The sequence below is a fragment of the Panthera tigris genome, chromosome E1, assembly GCF_018350195.1.
Source record: "Panthera tigris isolate Pti1 chromosome E1, P.tigris_Pti1_mat1.1, whole genome shotgun sequence".
Taxonomy (NCBI): Eukaryota; Metazoa; Chordata; class Mammalia; order Carnivora; family Felidae; genus Panthera; species Panthera tigris.
In genome coordinates this window covers 36842614-36860964 of record NC_056673.1, presented here as the reverse complement: position 1 = coordinate 36860964, position 18351 = coordinate 36842614, and the positions used below count along the sequence as shown (strand labels likewise).

Genomic DNA, 18351 nt, shown 5'->3' with positions numbered 1-18351 from the left:
TCTTGATTAGTGTTATTTAATCCTAAGCAACGCTGGGAGGTGGGAAGTACTATTTCCATTTTACGGAAAAGACTCAGAGGTTGTAGAATCTGACTAATAGCATTCATCAAGAAAGTGGTGGGATTGCAATTTGATGTCATGTCTAACTCCCAAACTATAATTCTGTATACGTGAAATGCTGCCATCCCGAATTCCTCATATTGAGCTGAATTCGGCTTTTCCGTGGAAATACCACCTACTCCTCCTAGTTCTGGGTGTGTGGCTGTACACAGTTCTGTTCGGTAGACAGAATTCCTCTTTCATATTCCTTCTAATATTGAAATTCAGCCTTTATGTCTCCCCCCCCCCCGCCCCAAGGTCTTACTTTTCCAGGCTAAATATCGCCATTTTCTTAAACCGTACATCATAGGAAAACAGTTTTGGGTCTACCTTATCTAGTTTGTTATTAAATCCTGGCTCTTTATATGAGTATTTCAAAATAGGGGGAGTCATCACTGCACAGCTGTTCTACACCATTCTTGAATTAAGGGAGTCAAAGGTACCTTTTCTTTTTAGGTAGCAGAGCACCACTGGTTTATGTGAATCTGCAATCAACTCAGAGCTCTCTTGTTAATGATCTATTCTGGAATTCTGCCAGGGATGAATGTCAAACTCTCAAGCCTAATGTTTCTCCGTAACAGTTATCTTTTTTGAAAATCTTTTAGGATCAAATGGGTTTAGTTCTTTTCTCTTCCCATAAGAATGGTGGCATTTTAAGTTATTCAGACCCTCAGAGTTTCTTTTCCTTCTAAGGGTAACAGCAACTCAGTCATAGTAATCTTGCTCAAGACAACATTTGAAGTCACATTGCTCATGCCCACAGGAAGTGTGTCTCTCACATGAAGTTCCTAAAATCTCAAGGAATGTGGGGAAGAGAGGAAGTCTGATGCTGCAAAAAAGAACAAGGACTTGGAATCAGGCTGAACTGGATTTAGTTCTGTCTCTACTTTTTGCCTGCTGCGTAACTTTGAACAAGCTCCTTAACTTCTCTGAGCCTCAGCCAACAGAGAAATCTGAAACATGGAAACATTACCTAAGACCTACCTTGCAGCATTTCTGTGGGATGGACTGTAATGTATAAAGGGAATGCCTGTATATACTGGCACTAATAAACAGTAGCTATTTTAGGCACAGCACATAGTTGCTTCTCATGTGATTTAAGGAGTGGGGGAAGTACAGAACTTTTTTTTTTAATGTTTGTTTAAATGTTTATTTATTTTTGAGAGAGAGATAGAGCGTGAGAGGCAGAGGGCAGAGAGAGGAGTCACAGAATCCGAAGTAGGCTCCAAGCTCTGAGCTGTCAGCACAGAACCCGACGCGGGGCTCGAACTCATGGACTGTGAGATCATGACCTGAGCTGAAGTCGGACGCTTAACCAACTGAGCCACCCAGGTGCCCCATTACAGAACTTTTGAAATATTTTCTTCCCCATTGTCTGAAATTCTTTATTTCATTTTCCCCCAATCTTTAAAATGATGGTAAAATACACACAACATAAAATTTACCATCTTAACCATTAAAAAACTTTATTTTAGAGACAGTGCTAGTGGGGGAGACGGATGTGGGCAGAGAGAGAAGCTTCACACTCAGCACAGAGCTGGAGGCAGGGCTCGATCACCACAGCCCTGGGATCATGACCTGACCCAAAATCAAAAGTCCAATGCTCAGCGTTCTGAGTCAACCAGGAACACCGCCCCCCCATCTTAACCATTTTTAAGTGTACAATTCAGTGGTATTAAATGCATTCATAATGCAATGCAACCATCATCATCATCCATCTCCAGAACTCTTTTCATCTTTAAGACTGAAACTCTATACCCATTAAACAAAAACTCACCATTCCTCCTCTTCCTAACCTCTGGCAGCCATTATTCTACTTTCTAAGATTTGGACTACTCTAAGAATCTCATATAAGGGGAATCGCACAGTATTTGTCTTTGTGTGACTGGCTTATTTCATTTAGTGTAATGTTCTCAAGGTTCAAATGTTGCAGCGTGTGTCAGAACCCCCCTTTTTTTTGAGGCTGAAGAATATCCCTTTGTATGTATATATCACATTCTGTTTATCCATTCATCCATTATTGGCCCTTTGGGTTACTTCTGCGTTTTAGCTCTTATAAATCATGCTGCTCTGGGGCGCCTGGGTGGCTCAGTCGGTTAAGTGTCTGACTTCAACTCAGACCTCAGCTCAGATCATGATCTTGGGGTCTGGGAGTTTGAGCCCCAAATCCAGCTCTGTGCTGACAGCTCAGAGCCTGGACCTGCTTCGGATTCTGTGTCTCCCTCTCTCTGCCCCTCCCCTGCTCACACTGTCTCTCTCTCTCAAAGTAATAAATAAACATTAAAAAAAAAAAAATTAAAAAAAATAATGCTGCTCGGAACATGGCCTACAAATATCTTTTTGAGACGCTGCTTTTAATTCTCCTGGGTGTTAAAAGACAAAATTCAACTAAGAAAATTTAAACATTAAATTGGCTTTATTCAATGATTATGAATCGGGCAGCATCCCATCTAGCAAGTAGAAAGGGGCTGAGCATAAAAAATAGAAGGCTTTAAAAAAATTTTTTTAACGTTTTTATTCATTTTTGAGAGACACAGAGAGAAAGAGTACGAGCGGGGGAGGGGCAGAGAGAGAGGAAGATAGAATCTGAAGCAGGCTCCAGGTTCTGAGCTGTCAGCACAGAGCCTGATGTGGGACTTGAACTCACAGACTCGAGCCAAAATTGGACGCTTCATGGACTGAGCCATCCAGGCGCCGCTAGAAGCCTTGTTTTTTTTTAATCTCTACGCCCAACACGGGGCTCCAACTCACAATTCTGAGATCAAGAGTCATATGTTCTACTGACTGAGCCAGCCAGGTGACCCCAAGTGGAAAGCTTTTATAGACACAAGGTTGGCAGGGATGAGGAAAAATTAGATTACCTATCTTTCTTTGGGAGACGGAGGGGTCTTTCAGGCAGATTGCCTCACTGGTGCCCACAAGGTTACCTCACTAGCCTGACCAGTTAAGAGTACATTCCTGGGAGGGGCTGAAACAGAAATTAGGTTAGATTTTAAGTCTTGGTTTGTTGACACGCGCTGAGCACGAGTGACTCCATTTTGGATCCGTTTTTGGCTTGTTTAACCCTTCTTCAATTCCAGAAGTGGAATTCCTGGATCATATGGTTTTAATTTTTTGAGGAACTGCCAAACTTTTCCACAGCGGCTGTACTACTTCACATTCCCTCCAACAGTGCACAAAGGCTCCAATTTGTCCACATCCCCACATTACTTGTCTTTTTCTGTTTCTTTGATAGTAGTCATCTCCTAATGGGTGTGAGAGTCTTTGTTTCATTTTAACTACTACTTGAAATTCTATTGTTAAGGATTTAGTCATTTGGGGCTAACAAGGACTCTCTTTTAAAAGGCAAATATACTTGAGAGCTATCTGTCTTTCTTACCTCCCCTGGTCAGTGTGATTCTCACGTGACTTCCTGGTAGTTACTGGACTCTAGTTAAAACCTGTACTTCTCAAATCTTGCACCTATAGCCTTGACATTGATTGATTTTCTCATGCAAAGTGCTAACTGCCTGAAGAAGTCCTAGCATTTCAGGTATAATAAAGATTGGCCCCATTATCAAGTATTAGAAATTACAGTTGAAAAAAATAAGGTCAATAAAACATAAGATATGGCACTATGAAGCCTTATTGCATTCAAATTGTTTAATAAATTATTGTTTAGGGGCGCCTGGGTGGCTCAGTCGGTTGAGCATCCGACTTCGGCTCAGGTCATGATCTCATGGTCCGTGAGTTCAAGCCCCGCGTCGGGCTCTGTGCTGACAGCTCAGAGCCTGGAGCCTGTTTCAGATTCTGTGTCTCCCTCTCTCTCTGACCCTCCCCCGTTCATGCTCTGTCTCTCTCTGTCTCAAAATAAACGTTAAAAAAATTTTTTTTTAAAAAATTGTTTAATATTCATTTATTTATTAATTATTTTCTTAATGTTTATTTTTGAGAGAGAGAGCAAGCAAGCAGGGCAGGGGCAGAGAGAGAGAGGGAGACACAGAACCCCAAGCAGGCTTCAGGCTCTGAGCTGTCGGCACAAAGCCCGATGCGGGGTTCAAACCGACAGACCGTGAGGTCATGACCTGAGCTGAAGTCGGACATTTCAGCGACTGAGCCACCAAGGTGCCCACTAATAAATTTACTTAAAAACATTTATTGAGGGGCGCCTGGGTGGCTCAGTCGGTTAAGCATTCGACCTTGGTTTGGGCTCAGGTCATAATTTCACAGTTTGTGGGTTCGAGCCCCGAGTTGGGTGTTGGACTCAGTGCTGACAGCGTGTGGAGCTTGCTTGGGATTCTCTCTCTCCCTGTCTCTGCCCCTGCCCTACTCACGAGACACATGCACTTTCTCTCTCTCTTAAGATAAATAAACTTTAAAAAATAAAATGAAAAAAATAAAGACATTTATTGAGTAACATATGAGGCAATGATGCTAAGCCCTTATATTACTTATAATATAAGGTCAGGGTGTTTTCCTGTTTGGCTCACTGCTTTATTCATAATGCCTACAGCAGTGTCCAGACCCATAGAAAGGGCTTAATAAATATTTGATGAATGAATGGATACATTCTGCAGATATACGCTGCGGTTCTCCAAGTGTAATCCACAGACTCTGGGAGTGCCTAAGGTCTAAGGGAGTCTGCAAGGTCAGAACTATTTTCATGATAATATGAAGACATGATTTGCTTTTTCACTGTGTTTACATTTTCACTAGTGGTGCCAAGACAACAGCAGGTGAGATGGCTGGCACCTTAGTGTGAATCAAGGTGCTAGACTCACGGTATTCTCTTCTGCCACATCTATGCAATAAAATAATTAAGAAGCCATTTTCAAAAATTAAAAAAAAAAAAAAAGCCACTTTCAGGGTGCCTGGCTGGTTTACTCTGGCTCATTCAGTAGAGCATGGGACTCTTGATCCCAGGGTTATAAATTTGAACCCCCTGTTAGGCATACGGTTTACTTAAAAATCTTAAAAAAAGAAAAACCACTTTCACATAAACTATGAAACAGTACAAATAATTAATTTTGCGAAATCTCTCTTCTGGAGTATGTATCTTTTAAATGTTCTGTGTAATGAAATGGGAGTTTTACATAAAACCCCTCTGCCACTTACTGAAGTATATGGTTGTGTGATTGAGATGTGTGAACTGAACGAGCTTTTTTTCCCACCATAGAACACCATTTTTTCCCATCTAAGTACTAACCAGGGCTTACCCTGCTAGTTTCCAAGATTGGGAGTGTTCAGGATGTACGGACATGGACTTTAGAACACAAGTTTTGTGGGGCACCTGGGGGGCTCAGTCGGTTGAGCGTCAGGTTTCGGTTCAGGTCATGATCGCACGGGTTTTTGAGTTTGAGCCCCGCGTCGGGCTCTGTCCTGACAGCTAGGAGCCGGTTCCAATTCTGTGTCTCCCTCCCTCTCTCTCTGCTCCTCCCCTGCTTGTGCTCTGTCTCTCTCTCTCAAAAATAAATAAATACACACTAAAAAAAATTTAGAACACAAGTTTTGTTTGAAAGAATGACAGGGAAACTATAGTTATTCAGACTTGCATATTTGAATGGAATGAGCCTGGCACATGAAAGAAAAGTGACTTAAAGTACTTTTGTCAATGATAAAATTTGAGCTTTCAAGAAAAAATTGTAATTTTGGAAAAGGTGTTTGGTATCCACCAAAGGGAGCTTGACAGCTTTCCAAGATTTTTGTGATGAGATCAATGATTATAATGCATGTGATTTTTTTTAATGTTGAGTAGTGAAATGCATCAATATTTGGAAGATCTGCATAATTCAGTAAACCAATATTTTCTGAGTGGTTTCAGATTCCCCATTGCAATTAATCTTTAAGAAATTACCGTTTGTTGAGTTTTGCTAGTATCCACAGTTATTGGAGAAGGCTAAAAATACTCCTTCCTTTTCTAACTATGTATCTGTGAGAGACTGGAGTTTCTTCATTTCCTAGACCAAAATAACATAGCAAATCAGAGAAAATGGGGAGGAAATATGGGAATCCAGCTGTCTTCTATTATGCCAGACGTTAAAGAGATTTGCAAAATTGTAATGCAATGACACTCTACTAATTTTTGGGGGGAAGTGTAGTTATATTTCATAAAACATATTAACATGTATTGGTTTATTATTATTTTAGGTGAATTAATACATGTTATTAAATTTCTCAATTTTAATTTCTAATCCAGTGAATATCCCACATAAACAAACACTCTTAACCAATTCTGAAGAATGTTGGGGTGCCTGGCTGGTTCAGTCCTCAGGACATGGGACTCTTGGGGTCGTGAATTGGAACCCCACGTTGGGCGTACACTTTACTAAAAAAAAAAAAAAAAAAAAAAGTAAAGGGATCCTGAGACTAAATGTTTGAGAAAAGCTTTTCTGAGGTTTGTGCATAACCTCCATTCTACAGATGAGGAGACTAAGACTTAAAAAGATTTAGGATCAGGTTAAGCCCCCACAGTCCAGTGTAGTGCTGGGTATTGCACCAAGGCCGTCTAAAGCCAGAGCTTGTATTTTGTGACCCTTTTTCCTTGACATTATTATCTTTGCAAAAATTACCTTTAAACAGGTTGTTAATAGACGTTTCAACAACATAAAAAAAATCATGATATCCAACGTATTTTCTTTTTTACTAACCAGCTGCGCGATTCTTCTTTGGGCTTGTTTCCGCGAGTCAAACGGGTGTTTGCTGGGCCATCTCAGTTCGGTTTTCGCTCTGACAATCCCTGGTTTTACCAACGTGAGTTGGTCAGTGGGTTCGCCCGCCCTTGATAACTCCGCGGGGGAACTGCAACCCAGTGGGTTCAAATGGGGAAGCTCTCGGGACTTTGAGACATTCCAGGAATGTGGGCGTTTTCTTCCCCGACCCTCCCACACTCCAGATGGCCCTCGGCCCGACAGAAACGAAGGCGACAACCTCCTCACACCTCCCGGTCCGGGGACCCTCTTTCGGACCTTTAATGACGCCCCCTGGCCGCTGACTGGCTGGGCCTGACGACGACGAGCGGGACACGGCTCTGGACTGGCCGTCAGAGCCCACTCACCGCTCCTCACCCGCGTCCACTCTCCAGTGTCCCGAGTGAGTCTCGGGGGGCCGGGACTCCGGCCGGGGACTGGGCGGAGCGAGCGCGCCGCCTCCGGAGCGGGAATCTCCACTAAGAGCTCCGGCCTGCAGGGGCGGGGCGTCCTGGGCACCCGCGATTGGCGTGGCCGGGAGCCTTCTCCCGTCGTGCACCGGGGCACCGGCCACTTACCCGGAAGGAGAAGCCGAGGCTGGCTCTATGGTGCGGCGCTGGCGGTGTCGCTGTGGGGAGTGGGTGCTGCTCTCAGGTGAGGGGTCGTGGGCGGGACCGCGGGGACAGATCGCTGCTCTCCAGTGAGGCTTGAGGGTCCAGGCTGGCGCTTGGGGGTGGGGTTCTCGCTTGACGTTTTAGGGAAGAGGCTGTCTCACGTCCCGGGATGAAGGCGGGTGCTTGCTCCGGATCCAAGGAAGGAATCCCGGCTTTTCCATTTGTTTTCAAAGTAGAAAGCATCTTTGCTTTCCACTCCCCAAACTGAATCGCCAAAGGAGAAGAAGGGTCATGGGGCCCTTTTGCTCCTAGTTCATTAAGAATGGAGAGGGAGTGGTCAGAGTAAAAGAGTTTGGGGACAATTACCCAAACGGCTAGGGGTAGGAGTAGTGACAAGTATTTTACGGGGATGGAGGCGGTTCTTGCTAGAGTGTGGTCGCCTTTGTGATTTACCTTCCATGTGTAAGGAGTGGCAAATTACAAATGGACAGAAGGATGGAGTGGAGCTGCTTGGTTGGGAATACACAGAACTTGGTCAGAAAAGGGAGCATTCTCTACCACGTGTGGGTGTTTAGGCAGGAGAGCTTTTTGAGTTGCCATCTGGCACCAAGGGCTCAAGAACGAGTAAGAAGGGATAGGAGTCTTGGTGGCTCAATATACTTTTATCACCTGATGTAAAATAAATGTTTTTTCATTTATTTTGAGAGTGGGAGAGAGAGAGAATCTTAAGCGGGGTCCGCACTATCAGCGCAGAGCCTGACGCCTGGCTGGATCTCGGGAATTGTGAGAGCATGACCTGAACTGAAATCAGGAGTCAGATGCTTAACCTACTTGATTAAGGTGTTTTTAATTTGTTTTTAACCTCTTTTTGAAGTAGTTTAAATGGGGGTTAAAATGGTGGGAAAGCCTTGAATTACTACCTTGAATTGTTAGGACACTGGAGAGCTTTGCAAGGAATCTGCTTTGTATAAAGCAAACAACTGGATTCTTCCCGGAGATATTGGTGCTGGTACAGATGGAGAAGGAAAAGGAAGCTTTGGATGTGACTGAAAGGACCCAGGAAATGCAGTTAGTGCGGAGTGGGATGCATACGTAGCTGTAGCTGAGAGGATCGCTGACTTACCCTTATTTAGATGACCTGGATCCATCTCCCAGATCACGAGCCAAAGTTAAAGAACTTCCTCCTTCCCCTTCACAGGCAGAACTGAGCATTTCCTTGTGAGGAGTGGCATCTATGCGGAGGAAGCTGATGGAGAATAGTAGTTACTAGAAATTATTATTTGGAGTCTGGGTTTTTGTATTTGTTCCAGTGTCTCGCGTGTTTAAGGGCAAGTTACAATCGAAACTTTGTTGGTGCCCTTTAAAGTTAGATTTAAGTATACAGCCTCTTGGGGGGTGCTAGGATTTTTTTTTTTTTAAGCGAGTTTATAGCTATTTGTTTCTAAGTGGTTTTAGCCCCAAAGGAAAGGAGAGGGACTTGCACTTGGAGGTGGTGGAGGGCCCTATACAAACTCTACTTGAGCCTCAGAACGATGACCATTTAATTACTAAATTATGGTCCTGAATTTGGCAAACCTTTCAAGGCACAGGAGATGTGTTGAGCCCCACTGAGTGTATAAATGACTATGATTTCCTTGTCCTCATCTTTCCCATCATTACTTTTGTGAAAAAGACACTTCAGAATATTGAACCCTCTGCTTCTGTGCTGACAGTTTACCAAATGGCTGAAAAGAGAACATTTTATTATTTTTTTAAAAATCTGAGGTGGTTAACTGTTCACAGCTAGTCGGTCTGTTCTTTTCGGTCACAGGCATATGACTGCTTGTATCGGAGATGTTATACTTTGGGCGTTACGGAATTGGAATTTCCTTTCAGTTCAGGACCCCTTTGTGACGGTGATTTCATCAGATGGAAAAATCAGATTGTTGGCAAGAATACGAAGAGGGTATTACGGTCACAAAAACTCTGGTTTGCTCAACAGTGTAGCCCAATCCTGTCACATACCACGCAGTTTTGTCTCTGTGTGCGGTGGCTAGGGTGGAGAGATCTTCTGGTATTCTGGAAAGAATTGGGAAAGTTGTTGGCTCTGCTAATTTCGTGGTGTAAATGAGCTCCCCTTCTCTTGAAACGTTAGCCTTGTGTTAGCAAAACATAAAATACAAAGAAGCTCATTACACACTCTTCTAATGGTAAGGCAGAACTAATAAGAGAATGTGTTTCAAATTAATTGTAGGACTGTAAAAATGAGTGGGTGTGTGAATGGGCATGGGGGGTGGGGAGGAGAGGGAGAGCTTAGAGATAGTCTTGTTTTCCCAGGAGCCAGCCTGGATCATTTGTTGGCAGTACATATTGGCTGAAGTCAGTTTTCATTTCAAGGTAAATTGGAAAGGGAAATTAAACCTTATTGTTCTGCTCTTAAGAGAGGAGAAGGGGGTGGAGGCGGCAGCCAGGGTGGATGCTGTTGGAGTGGTTCTAGGAGTAACAAGATTAGTGCTGTATTTTAACAGAAGGTGACATCATGGGCCCCTTTGGACTCGAGTAACCCTGTGCTGTAGGCTTCATGATCCCCTTGTCGGAGTGGGCGATGTCGCTGCACATGTAAACTGCCACACTGGGGGAAATCAGGGGCTTAGGCTTTAATGAATCTTTACAAAGGAGCGGAAAACATCCCGAGCCGACCTGTGTGCAGCTGTGGGGTGCTTGGGCAGAGGTACAAACCGGATAGCGTGTCGAGAGAGGAAATGATTGGGAGCCATTGGCTTGGGTTCCGGAGAATAGATTAGATAAAGGAAGGTTGCCACTGGGCAACCCACTCAGGTGCTCCCGGAGCTCTCCAGCTCTATGATTTACCTCTGGGTAGGCGACTGTAGGCTTAGCAAGACAAAGAGAGACTTTTAAAAGCCTTGGTGTTTGTGGGGCGTGGTTGCCTCTAAACCGCCAGGAGGGGGCAGTGTTAGGCTCGCTTGCTAGGGTGTGTAGTGTGTGCCGGTGAGACACTACTGTCACCTGCAATCCTCAAGCAGAGGTTTTACAGCTGAACTTGCCTGTTCTGGCTGCTGGAGGTGCACACTGCACAGACCCAAAGCTGCTTTGGCTGAAGGTGGCCTAGTTAAGGGTTCTGGCAGTGGTCTGCACAGGGAGTCAAATCATCTGGGTTTTTAGCTTGGCACTGAGCTAACGGGGCGGGGGGGGGGATTTTTTTGCTTCCTCTTAAGTTTTACACGAGAACGAAAAAAGTTGCCTGGGTTTTCCCAGGGGTTCAATTAAGAATTTTCAGGGTTTTGCCTTGGTGAAGAGTGATAAGAACAGAGGCATACTAACCGTGATTGTTGCCCTGTCTTCTGTCCCTTGTCAGATGTTTTCTTCCAATGGGCTTTTGCTGTAGGATGTTGGAAAACCAAGAGCAGGAGGTAAGCGTGTGGTCTCCAGGAAACAGGTGGGTAAAAGTTTGGTGGGATTTGGGAAAAGATGCAAATCATTGCTCCGTGGTATTGTACTGACAGTAATACCTCGGGGGTGCTGATGAGCTCAAAATAAAGGCAGGAGAAGGAAATCCATAGTAAAGCCATACAGGGAAATGAGACTCCATTTTGACCTTTTCCATTCGTTGGAATATGGTTGAATGTCACATTCACGAGGGCAAGGATTTTTGTCTCTTGTTCATGTTCTGCCCCCAGTGCCTTAGACCCGAGTCTGACACATAGTGGGTGGTCAATAAATCCTTGTTGAATTGAATGAATAAATGAATGAAAGTTGGTGCTAATTGGAAAAATCTGGCCACCTGTGTTGTCAAAGTTGCCTTACTGTGTGGCTGAGCCGAAGCTGAAGGAGCCTTTCTTACCTCCAGGAGGTGATCACTGTGCGTGTTCAGGACCCCCGCGTGCAGAATGAGGGCTCCTGGAATTCTTATGTGGATTATAAGATATTTCTCCACGTAAGTGCATCACACTTTTGCATTGGGATCAACACTCTCTAGCACTGAGGGCTAGTGCTGAGGCAGAACCTTTTTGTGGGTATTTTGACAGTCCGGAGACAGAAGAAAAGGAGGGAGGAAGGGCATGAACTTGAGATAATGGGTGAGAGTTGCTTTCTGGCTGCCTGGTGGCACCTTGCTCTGGTCAGAGCCCTTGATCAGGCCTGATGGCTTGGATCCTCCGTCAGAGGGACCATGGGGAGTTCATGTAAACTTGGTCTTTTTCTACCTGTTTTTTTCTTTTTCACGTACTTCCTCCTGTAGACCAACAGCAAGGCCTTTACCGCCAAGACGTCCTGTGTGCGTCGCCGCTACCGTGAGTTCGTGTGGCTGAGAAAGCAGCTACAGAGAAATGCTGGTTTAGTGTGAGTTTGCTTCTGCTTCTTTCTTGGATCTGAGACTGGTGCTTATGTGAGAACCAGAGTTTACAATAAAAAACAAACAAACCTGGCAACGTGTCAGGCACTTAGGAAATTGAGAAATGTGTTCTTAAATTATGTTTTCAAGTCAGTGGAAAAAGTAAAGGCAGAGTTCTTATTTCTAGTATTTTGACCTAACAAAGTCATACAAATATCAAAAATATTTTTCTTTTTTTATATGCATATTCATCCAGGGCTAAACAAGTGTACTGCTAGCATTTTATGTGTGCGTGTCACTGGTTATCAGAAACCTGTTAGCACCTGGACTTAACGTGACCAGTGGTGTTCCTGTCCATTTGACCTGTAAAAAATCTTAATTTTTTTTTCTTTTTTGTGCAGAGAAATTTTCTGAGAGACATAACAGACTGAAGGCCTTAGGGAAAGTAGTACTGTTCACTCCTCACTTACACCATCCCAAATAAGTCCTAAAACTGGAGACAGTTTAGAACAGAATGCTCTGGGGAGAGGTGGCCTGTGGGTGCCCGAGCCGGTTAGTTAACATGTGGGACTGATGAAGCCGCTGTCATGGGTCAGGTCCTCGTTGCCAGTTGGGATTTCCTCTGACGGATCCTGCATCCTATTGCCTGGCCTGTTTTTTTTGTTTTTTGTTTTTAAGTCTATTTATTTTAGAGAGAGCAAGAGTGTATGCACGCACACGTGCGTATGAGTTGGGGACAGGGCAGAGGAGAGAGGGAGACACAGAATCCGAAGCAGGCTCCGGGCTCCGAGCTGTCAGCACAGAGCCGGATGTGGAACTCGAACTCACGAGCTGTGAGATCTTGACCTGAGCCGAAGTTGGATGCTTACCCTACTAAGCCACCCAGGGGCCCCTGGCCTGTTGTTTTCTTAAAAATATGTTCATAATAGAAGCTAGGGAGGTTTAAAGAATTTGTGGATGGCTTGCTACAACTCAACTACTTTTAGAAAATTCTAAGCATGTGACCTGCTTGGGTTGGAGGAGGTAGGTCTTAATTTACATGCAGGGACCCAGCAGGCTCCACATCTCCGTGTCCAGGTTTCTTCTTCTTCTTATTTATTTATTTATTTATCTATCTATCTATCTATCTATCTATTTAATTTATTTTTAAAAATTTATTATTTTTGAGAGAGAGAGAGCGAGAGAAGGGCAGAGACAGAAGGGGGACAAGGATCTGAAGCAGGCTTTTGTGTTGATAGCAGAGAGTCTGATGCGGGCCTCGAACTCACGAACCATGAGATCATGACCTGAGCCGAAGTTGGACACTTAACTGACTGAGCCACCCTGGTACCCCAAGTCTTTTCCTTTTTAAAATAAGAGCTGACAGGGGCGCCTGGATGGCTCAGTTGGTTAGGTGGCTCTTGGTTTTGGCTTAGGTCATGATCTCTTGGTTCTTGGGTTCGAGCCCTGTGTCGGGCTCCATGCTTCCAGTGCAGAGCCTGCTTGGGATTCTCTCTCTGCCCCTCTCTCAAAATAAATAATGCACTTAAAAAACAAACAAACAAAAAAACCCTAAAAGCTGATGGTGGGAGTGGGTTTTGTAAACAATGTAGTATGGCAGCAATGAAGTTTTGAAGTCATAGATGTGATTCAAATACCAACTCTGCTGGTTACTAGCTGTGTGACATCGGGAAATTTACTTAACTTCTCTGATGGTGCCTGACACATGGATGTCCCGCAGTCGGCATTAGCCTTGCCCCCCTCCCCACCTTATTAAAAGCTATGTGTATTGATTTGTGCCTCTTTTTAGGGGGTTTCCTCGCTCAGGGGGTGGAATGACTGTCTTTAATGTCACACTCATCTTGGGTGTTCAACATTATGTGACCCCACAGCCCTGTACCTGAACTTCCTGGGAAGTCAACCTTCTTTGGCAGCTCTGATGAGTTCATTGAGAAGCGCCGGCAAGGTCTGCAGCACTTCCTGGAAAAGTGAGTGGGCGTGGTGGGCTAGCACCTGCCTCGTGCGGGTGGGCGGGGAGGGGGAGGGGGCCAGGCAGAATGGTCCCTTTGAATAGACAGGCACATTTATGGTAGATGCCTTTCTCGCACCCCCATACCTTCAGTGCTCCCTCAAGCCGGAAGCTCTTCAGCAAGTGGGGCTGGGGAGGGCAGCTGCTCAGGGTGATGCTGTGTTGTACGTCCTGTGTTTTCCCCAGGGTCCTGCAGAGTGTGGTCCTCCTGTCAGACAGCCAGTTACACCTCTTCCTGCAAAGCCAGCTCTCGGTGCCCGAGATCGAAGCCTGTGTCCAGGGCCGAAGCCCCATGACGGTTTCTGACGCCATTCTTCACTATGCTATGTCAAACTGTGGCTGGGTCCAGGAGGAGAGGCGGGGTTCTTCTCACCTGGCTAAAGGAGACCAGCCTAAGAGGTACTGGAGCTCTCATTTCTGAGGCACCGAGGGCTAGGACTACTGTAGCCCGGGCCAGTGAGGTGTCCGCTGGATAGAGAAGGTCCTGTCACGGCATTGGCAGCCTTTCAGAAGAGGCCTCCTTCCCCTTGTGCATGGTTTTCTCATCTTGTGCGCTAGGGTCTGAGCATCTGGGCTACCTCGTCCCTGGGTAGCAGGCTCTCCTATTGAAACTTGGGGAAAAGAAGAGAAGACTTTCTCATTCTGTTCTTTATTTCTCTCCCCGCCATTTTATGTAATTAATTAATTTTTTAAATGGTTATTTTATTTTTGAGAGCGAGCATGAGCAGGGGAGGGGCAGAGAGAGAGGGAGGACAGAGGATCCGAAGTGGGCTCTGAGCCGACAGCAGCGAGCCCGATGTGGGGCTCGAACTCCTGAGCTGCGAGATCATGACCTGAGCTGAATTTAGACACTCAACTGACTGAGTCACCCAGGCACCCCCCCCTCCCCCCCGACTCCTGCCCTGTTCAAGTAACAATTTTGGGGCACCTGGCTGGCTCAGTCAGTGGAGCGCGTGACTCTCGATCTTGAGTTTGTGAGATCAAGCCTCACATTGGGTTTAGAGATTACTTAAAAATAAAATCTTATAAAAAAAAGTAACTTTATTGAGTTATAATTTACATATTTTAAACGTCATCCTTTTAATGTTACAGTTAATGTAGTTTTTAATTTGTTCACAAAGTTGTGCAACCGTCAGTCACCATAGTCCATTTTAGAACCCCAATTTTTATCATCCCCAAAGAAACCTTGGACCCATTAGCAGGGACTCCCCATTTTCCCAAACTCCTAACCCCTGATGAGCGCTAGTTTACTTTCTGCATCTGTGGATTTGTCTGTTCTGAACATCTCACACAAGCAGAGTCATACGAGGTGTGGTCTTTTGTGCTTGGCTTCTTCGACTCCGCGTTTTCAAGGTGCATCCGTATTGTAGGGGGTTTCAGTGTTTAATTCCTTTTTATGGCCAAATAATACTCCATTTGTATGGCCGGCCCACCGTTTGTTTGTTTGTTCACTTGTGTTTATCTATTGATTTTTGTTTCTCTGCTCATGCCCTTCTTTTTCCCGTCCCGTCCTTTCCCAGTTGCTGCTTTCTTCCACGATCGGGCAGGAGGAGCTCTCCCTCACCACCTCCCAGGGAAGAAAAGGACCGTTTCGAGGTGTGGGCTCCCGTTGTTGACTCTGAAGCTCCTTCCTTGGAAAGCCCCCCTCTGCCACCCTCCCCCTCGCCATCATGCTGTGATTTTACAAGACCCGATGAGGGGACATCTGCTCCTCAGCCAGTGAGGAGGGCCATGGCAGGGGACCATGCTGTGCCTTTGGACCCTGGGCAGTTAGAAACGGTTGTGGAGAAATGAGCTCTGGTCTGAGCCCTGGGTTCTGCTCCAAGGCGGCAAGGGGACTTGCTGGGGTGGGATCGGGCACAGGGTAGGTGTGGGCAGTTGGGCCACTTAGTGTCTTACGGTTGCCTCTGCTCAGGTTGGTTGCACAGAGGCGGGTCGCAATAGCTCCTCAGGCTTCCTCCGCAGGATTAAACACTGTACAGTTGTAAGGTAGGCGTAAGGCCCGCGGGCTGTTGGTTTTGCACGGAAACACTGGGTGGGGGGTGGTATATTTACTCCCCTGGGAGCTGAGTTTCTTTAGATGTTCGTTAATGGACCCGAGAGCATTGCCTCAGGTGACTGGTTTTGGGGACCTGCAAGTGGCAGATTTTAAGCTGTCCTATTGAATACTGACCCAACAGAAACACTTGCGTAGTTGTATTCCCGGGGGCTGTGTTTTTGCTGCGGCCCTTGGAGCACTTTGTTTCTGGGAGGCTGGCCTCTTGCCTGCCTCCTTTGGTGGACCAGGGGGTGAATGTCGATTCTCCCACCCCCTCGCTTGCCTTCCTTCACTAATCCCACAGAATGGAACAGTGCTGTGACTCCTCTGTCGCCGGGGTTTCCCGCATATCTTGAGACCTCTGTCTCACCGCGTGGGGCCTGAGATTCATGAAATAGCTCATGGCCATCTGCGGAAGAGAAGCAGTCGGTCACAGCCCGAGGAAAGGCAACAGCTCGGGGTTTTGTTTTAGAAAAGGCTGTCCTGGGTCCTGCGCTGTCGCTCTCTTTTCCGGTTACAAAGCAGAGATGTGACTGTGTTTTCTGCACGGTTAGCGTGGGCTCCTTTCTTTTTTGAATCCTTCTCTTCTCCCTGAGTAATAGCCTCCTGCCCCCGGGGCTTCAGCTACCACAGTGTCCCTCTGCTGTGTTGCTGTGTTGCAGGGAGGCCGTATGTTCAGTCCAATGGGGCGCAAGGGCTTTGTCTGTGCCTGGAGAGAGGGCTCTGGGGATGGAGGTGAGGAACAACACGCCTTCACACAATGAGGCATTCTGCCCTCCTGCTGCCATAATTCCTCTCCGTGGAGAGCCGAGCGGGTAGGAGCCGAGTGCTGCTGGCGGTGTGCATTGCGTGGCGCTTAGGTGTGGGTGTGGGTGTGGGTGTGCGGTTCTCCTCTCGCCCACCCCCCCCTCCTCTGGCCACCGCGCCCTGTCTGCGGGCTCCTTTAACACCAGCCTGTGCTGTGGGACTGTCATGGCATTTAGTTCAGAGTTGAGGGGCTTTGGCCTGAAATAAAATTCCAAGTATTTAAGACGGTTGTTGCCATTCGTGTCTAACAAGCTGTAGCAGAGGAGGAGGGAGGGAGGGCTGGCAGTAGTTGCTTTCATAAATCATGAATTTATCAGCGTGGAAATAACGGTTCAGAGCCGGGGGCCGCAGCTCTCCGGCACTGTGTGTGCCGCGCTAGTCCACCGCTGAAGGAAGGGTCGTCTTCTGGAGAGCCAGGATCCGGCTTTTCTCGCACTTGTGGGCATGAACCTTGTTAGGGATAATTTACCTGCTGCCGCTTCCGTCCTCGCAGCCTGTCTGAGGTGCCAGGTGCTGAAAGAGAAATAAAGTTTGTCAACAGGCAGATGCAGAGCCCTGGCTGGGACCCATCCCTCTTTCCTGCCCGCCTCCCCTGGGTCTCTCCTTTATATGATGCAGCGGAGCAAGGCGAGGCTAGAAAACCTACAGAGGCAAATCCAAAATGTCAAAAGAAGTTCATTTAAAAGGGGAAAAAAACTCCATACGCAACCCTCACAAAAACCCGACAGATGCTAAGCTAATGGCATCCGCTCTGCCGATTGGTGGGGATGACTCATGAATATTAATGAGTCCAATGCTCCAAATGGTGCAGCTGTGAACCCAGCTGTGCCTGAAGCTCTCTGATCTCAAAACTTCCAGACAGGAGCCGGAGGTGGTCTGTGTCAATTCCCTACTCAGCCAAAAAACAGCAAGCTGGGTTGGCCTTCTTCTGTTCGCTCCTTTTCTTCCTGGAGTTGGTGCTCAGCAGCTAGTTCTGCCAGCAGGGTAGGCTGCTGGGACAGCAGGAGCCGTTCAAAGACACGGATGCTATTTTTCTGACTCCCGGCTTTTTTAATGATCCATTACCAGCAGTGCGTACAACAGCAGCTCAGTTAATCCAAGGCCAGGCGCCATCCCAGCACCGTCTTGTGCACAGTTGAGTGTATGCCATGGGAGATGTCCTAAGAAGTGAGGGGAAGAGATTTTCTGATGCGGGCCTGGAGTTGCCAGGAAAACAGCAAAACCAAAGTTTCCTCTCCATCCAGGCAGTGCCATTGGCTTGTCACGTTTTACTCGGTCCCTGCGTGTGCTAAGGGCCGGCTACCAGGGCTGGCGAGCTCCGTAGCTCCGTAGGGAAGACGGGGGAGCCCCTGGGGAGAGGGGCTGGCCCAGCTGTACTCAGCTCAGCTTTTGTGGAACTCAAGTATTTTGCGTTTGAACTTAGATTTGAGCTGGGCTCTGTGCCTGATGTAGTCACCTTTTTTCTGACTGCTGCTTCTGTGGCCCAAGTCTGGTCTCTCCTGTTACCCGGGATAAGTGTGCTCATGCTCATGGCTTTCATCTTGTTTGGTGGATGGAAGGGTGTGTGTGTGTGTGTGTGTGTGTGTGTGTGTGTGTGTGTGTGTAGGGGGGGGGAGGTAGGTTTTCTTGTATGAAAATAAGTCTCCTTTGCATCCTCTGGCTTGACCTCAGTGTCCAGTGAGGAAGGCAGGGCAAGTACTATACTCATTTTCTAGCTAAGGAAACTAAACTGTGGTTTTATGGGGTGGCTGTCTGGCTCAGTCAGAAGAGCATGTGACTCTTGTCCTCCG

General features: G+C 46.5%; 2 protein-coding genes across 8 annotated transcripts in view; one reads left to right on the top strand and one right to left on the bottom strand.

Annotated features, from left to right (window-relative positions):
• CBX1 (chromobox 1) overlaps positions 1 to 7148 on the bottom strand; it is a 30084-nt gene extending 22936 nt beyond the window's left edge. Inside the window, exons 1-2 of one of the 2 annotated variants that reach the window (XM_042966780.1) lie at positions 7044 to 7148; positions 6726 to 6814 (exon numbers count right to left, since the gene is read on the bottom strand). The gene's annotated coding sequence lies outside the window, so the exon portion shown is untranslated. Of the gene's footprint in view, positions 1 to 6725; positions 6980 to 7043 lie in introns of those variants that run through there. The other variant, XM_042966781.1, reaches the window with a different exon arrangement.
• Positions 7149 to 7349: 201 nt separating this feature from the next.
• SNX11 (sorting nexin 11) lies at positions 7350 to 16784 on the top strand. 6 transcript variants are annotated; one of them, XM_042966740.1, is made up of 10 exons: positions 7355 to 7418; positions 9695 to 9754; positions 10734 to 10788; positions 11226 to 11312; positions 11616 to 11716; positions 13580 to 13675; positions 13903 to 14115; positions 15237 to 15312; positions 15632 to 15705; positions 16417 to 16784. In XM_042966740.1, exons 3-10 carry the CDS (start codon positions 10747 to 10749, stop codon positions 16571 to 16573), a joined length of 846 nt encoding a protein of 281 aa, XP_042822674.1. In that variant the 5' UTR covers positions 7355 to 7418; positions 9695 to 9754; positions 10734 to 10746; the 3' UTR covers positions 16574 to 16784. The 6 variants fall into 6 exon arrangements, with proteins under 6 accessions (XP_042822677.1, XP_042822674.1, XP_007085793.1 ...); XM_042966741.1 differs by lacking the exon at positions 7355 to 7418 and adding an exon at positions 8194 to 8218; XM_042966742.1 differs by lacking the exon at positions 7355 to 7418 and adding an exon at positions 9098 to 9346.
• The last annotated feature ends 1567 nt before the right edge of the window (positions 16785 to 18351 follow it).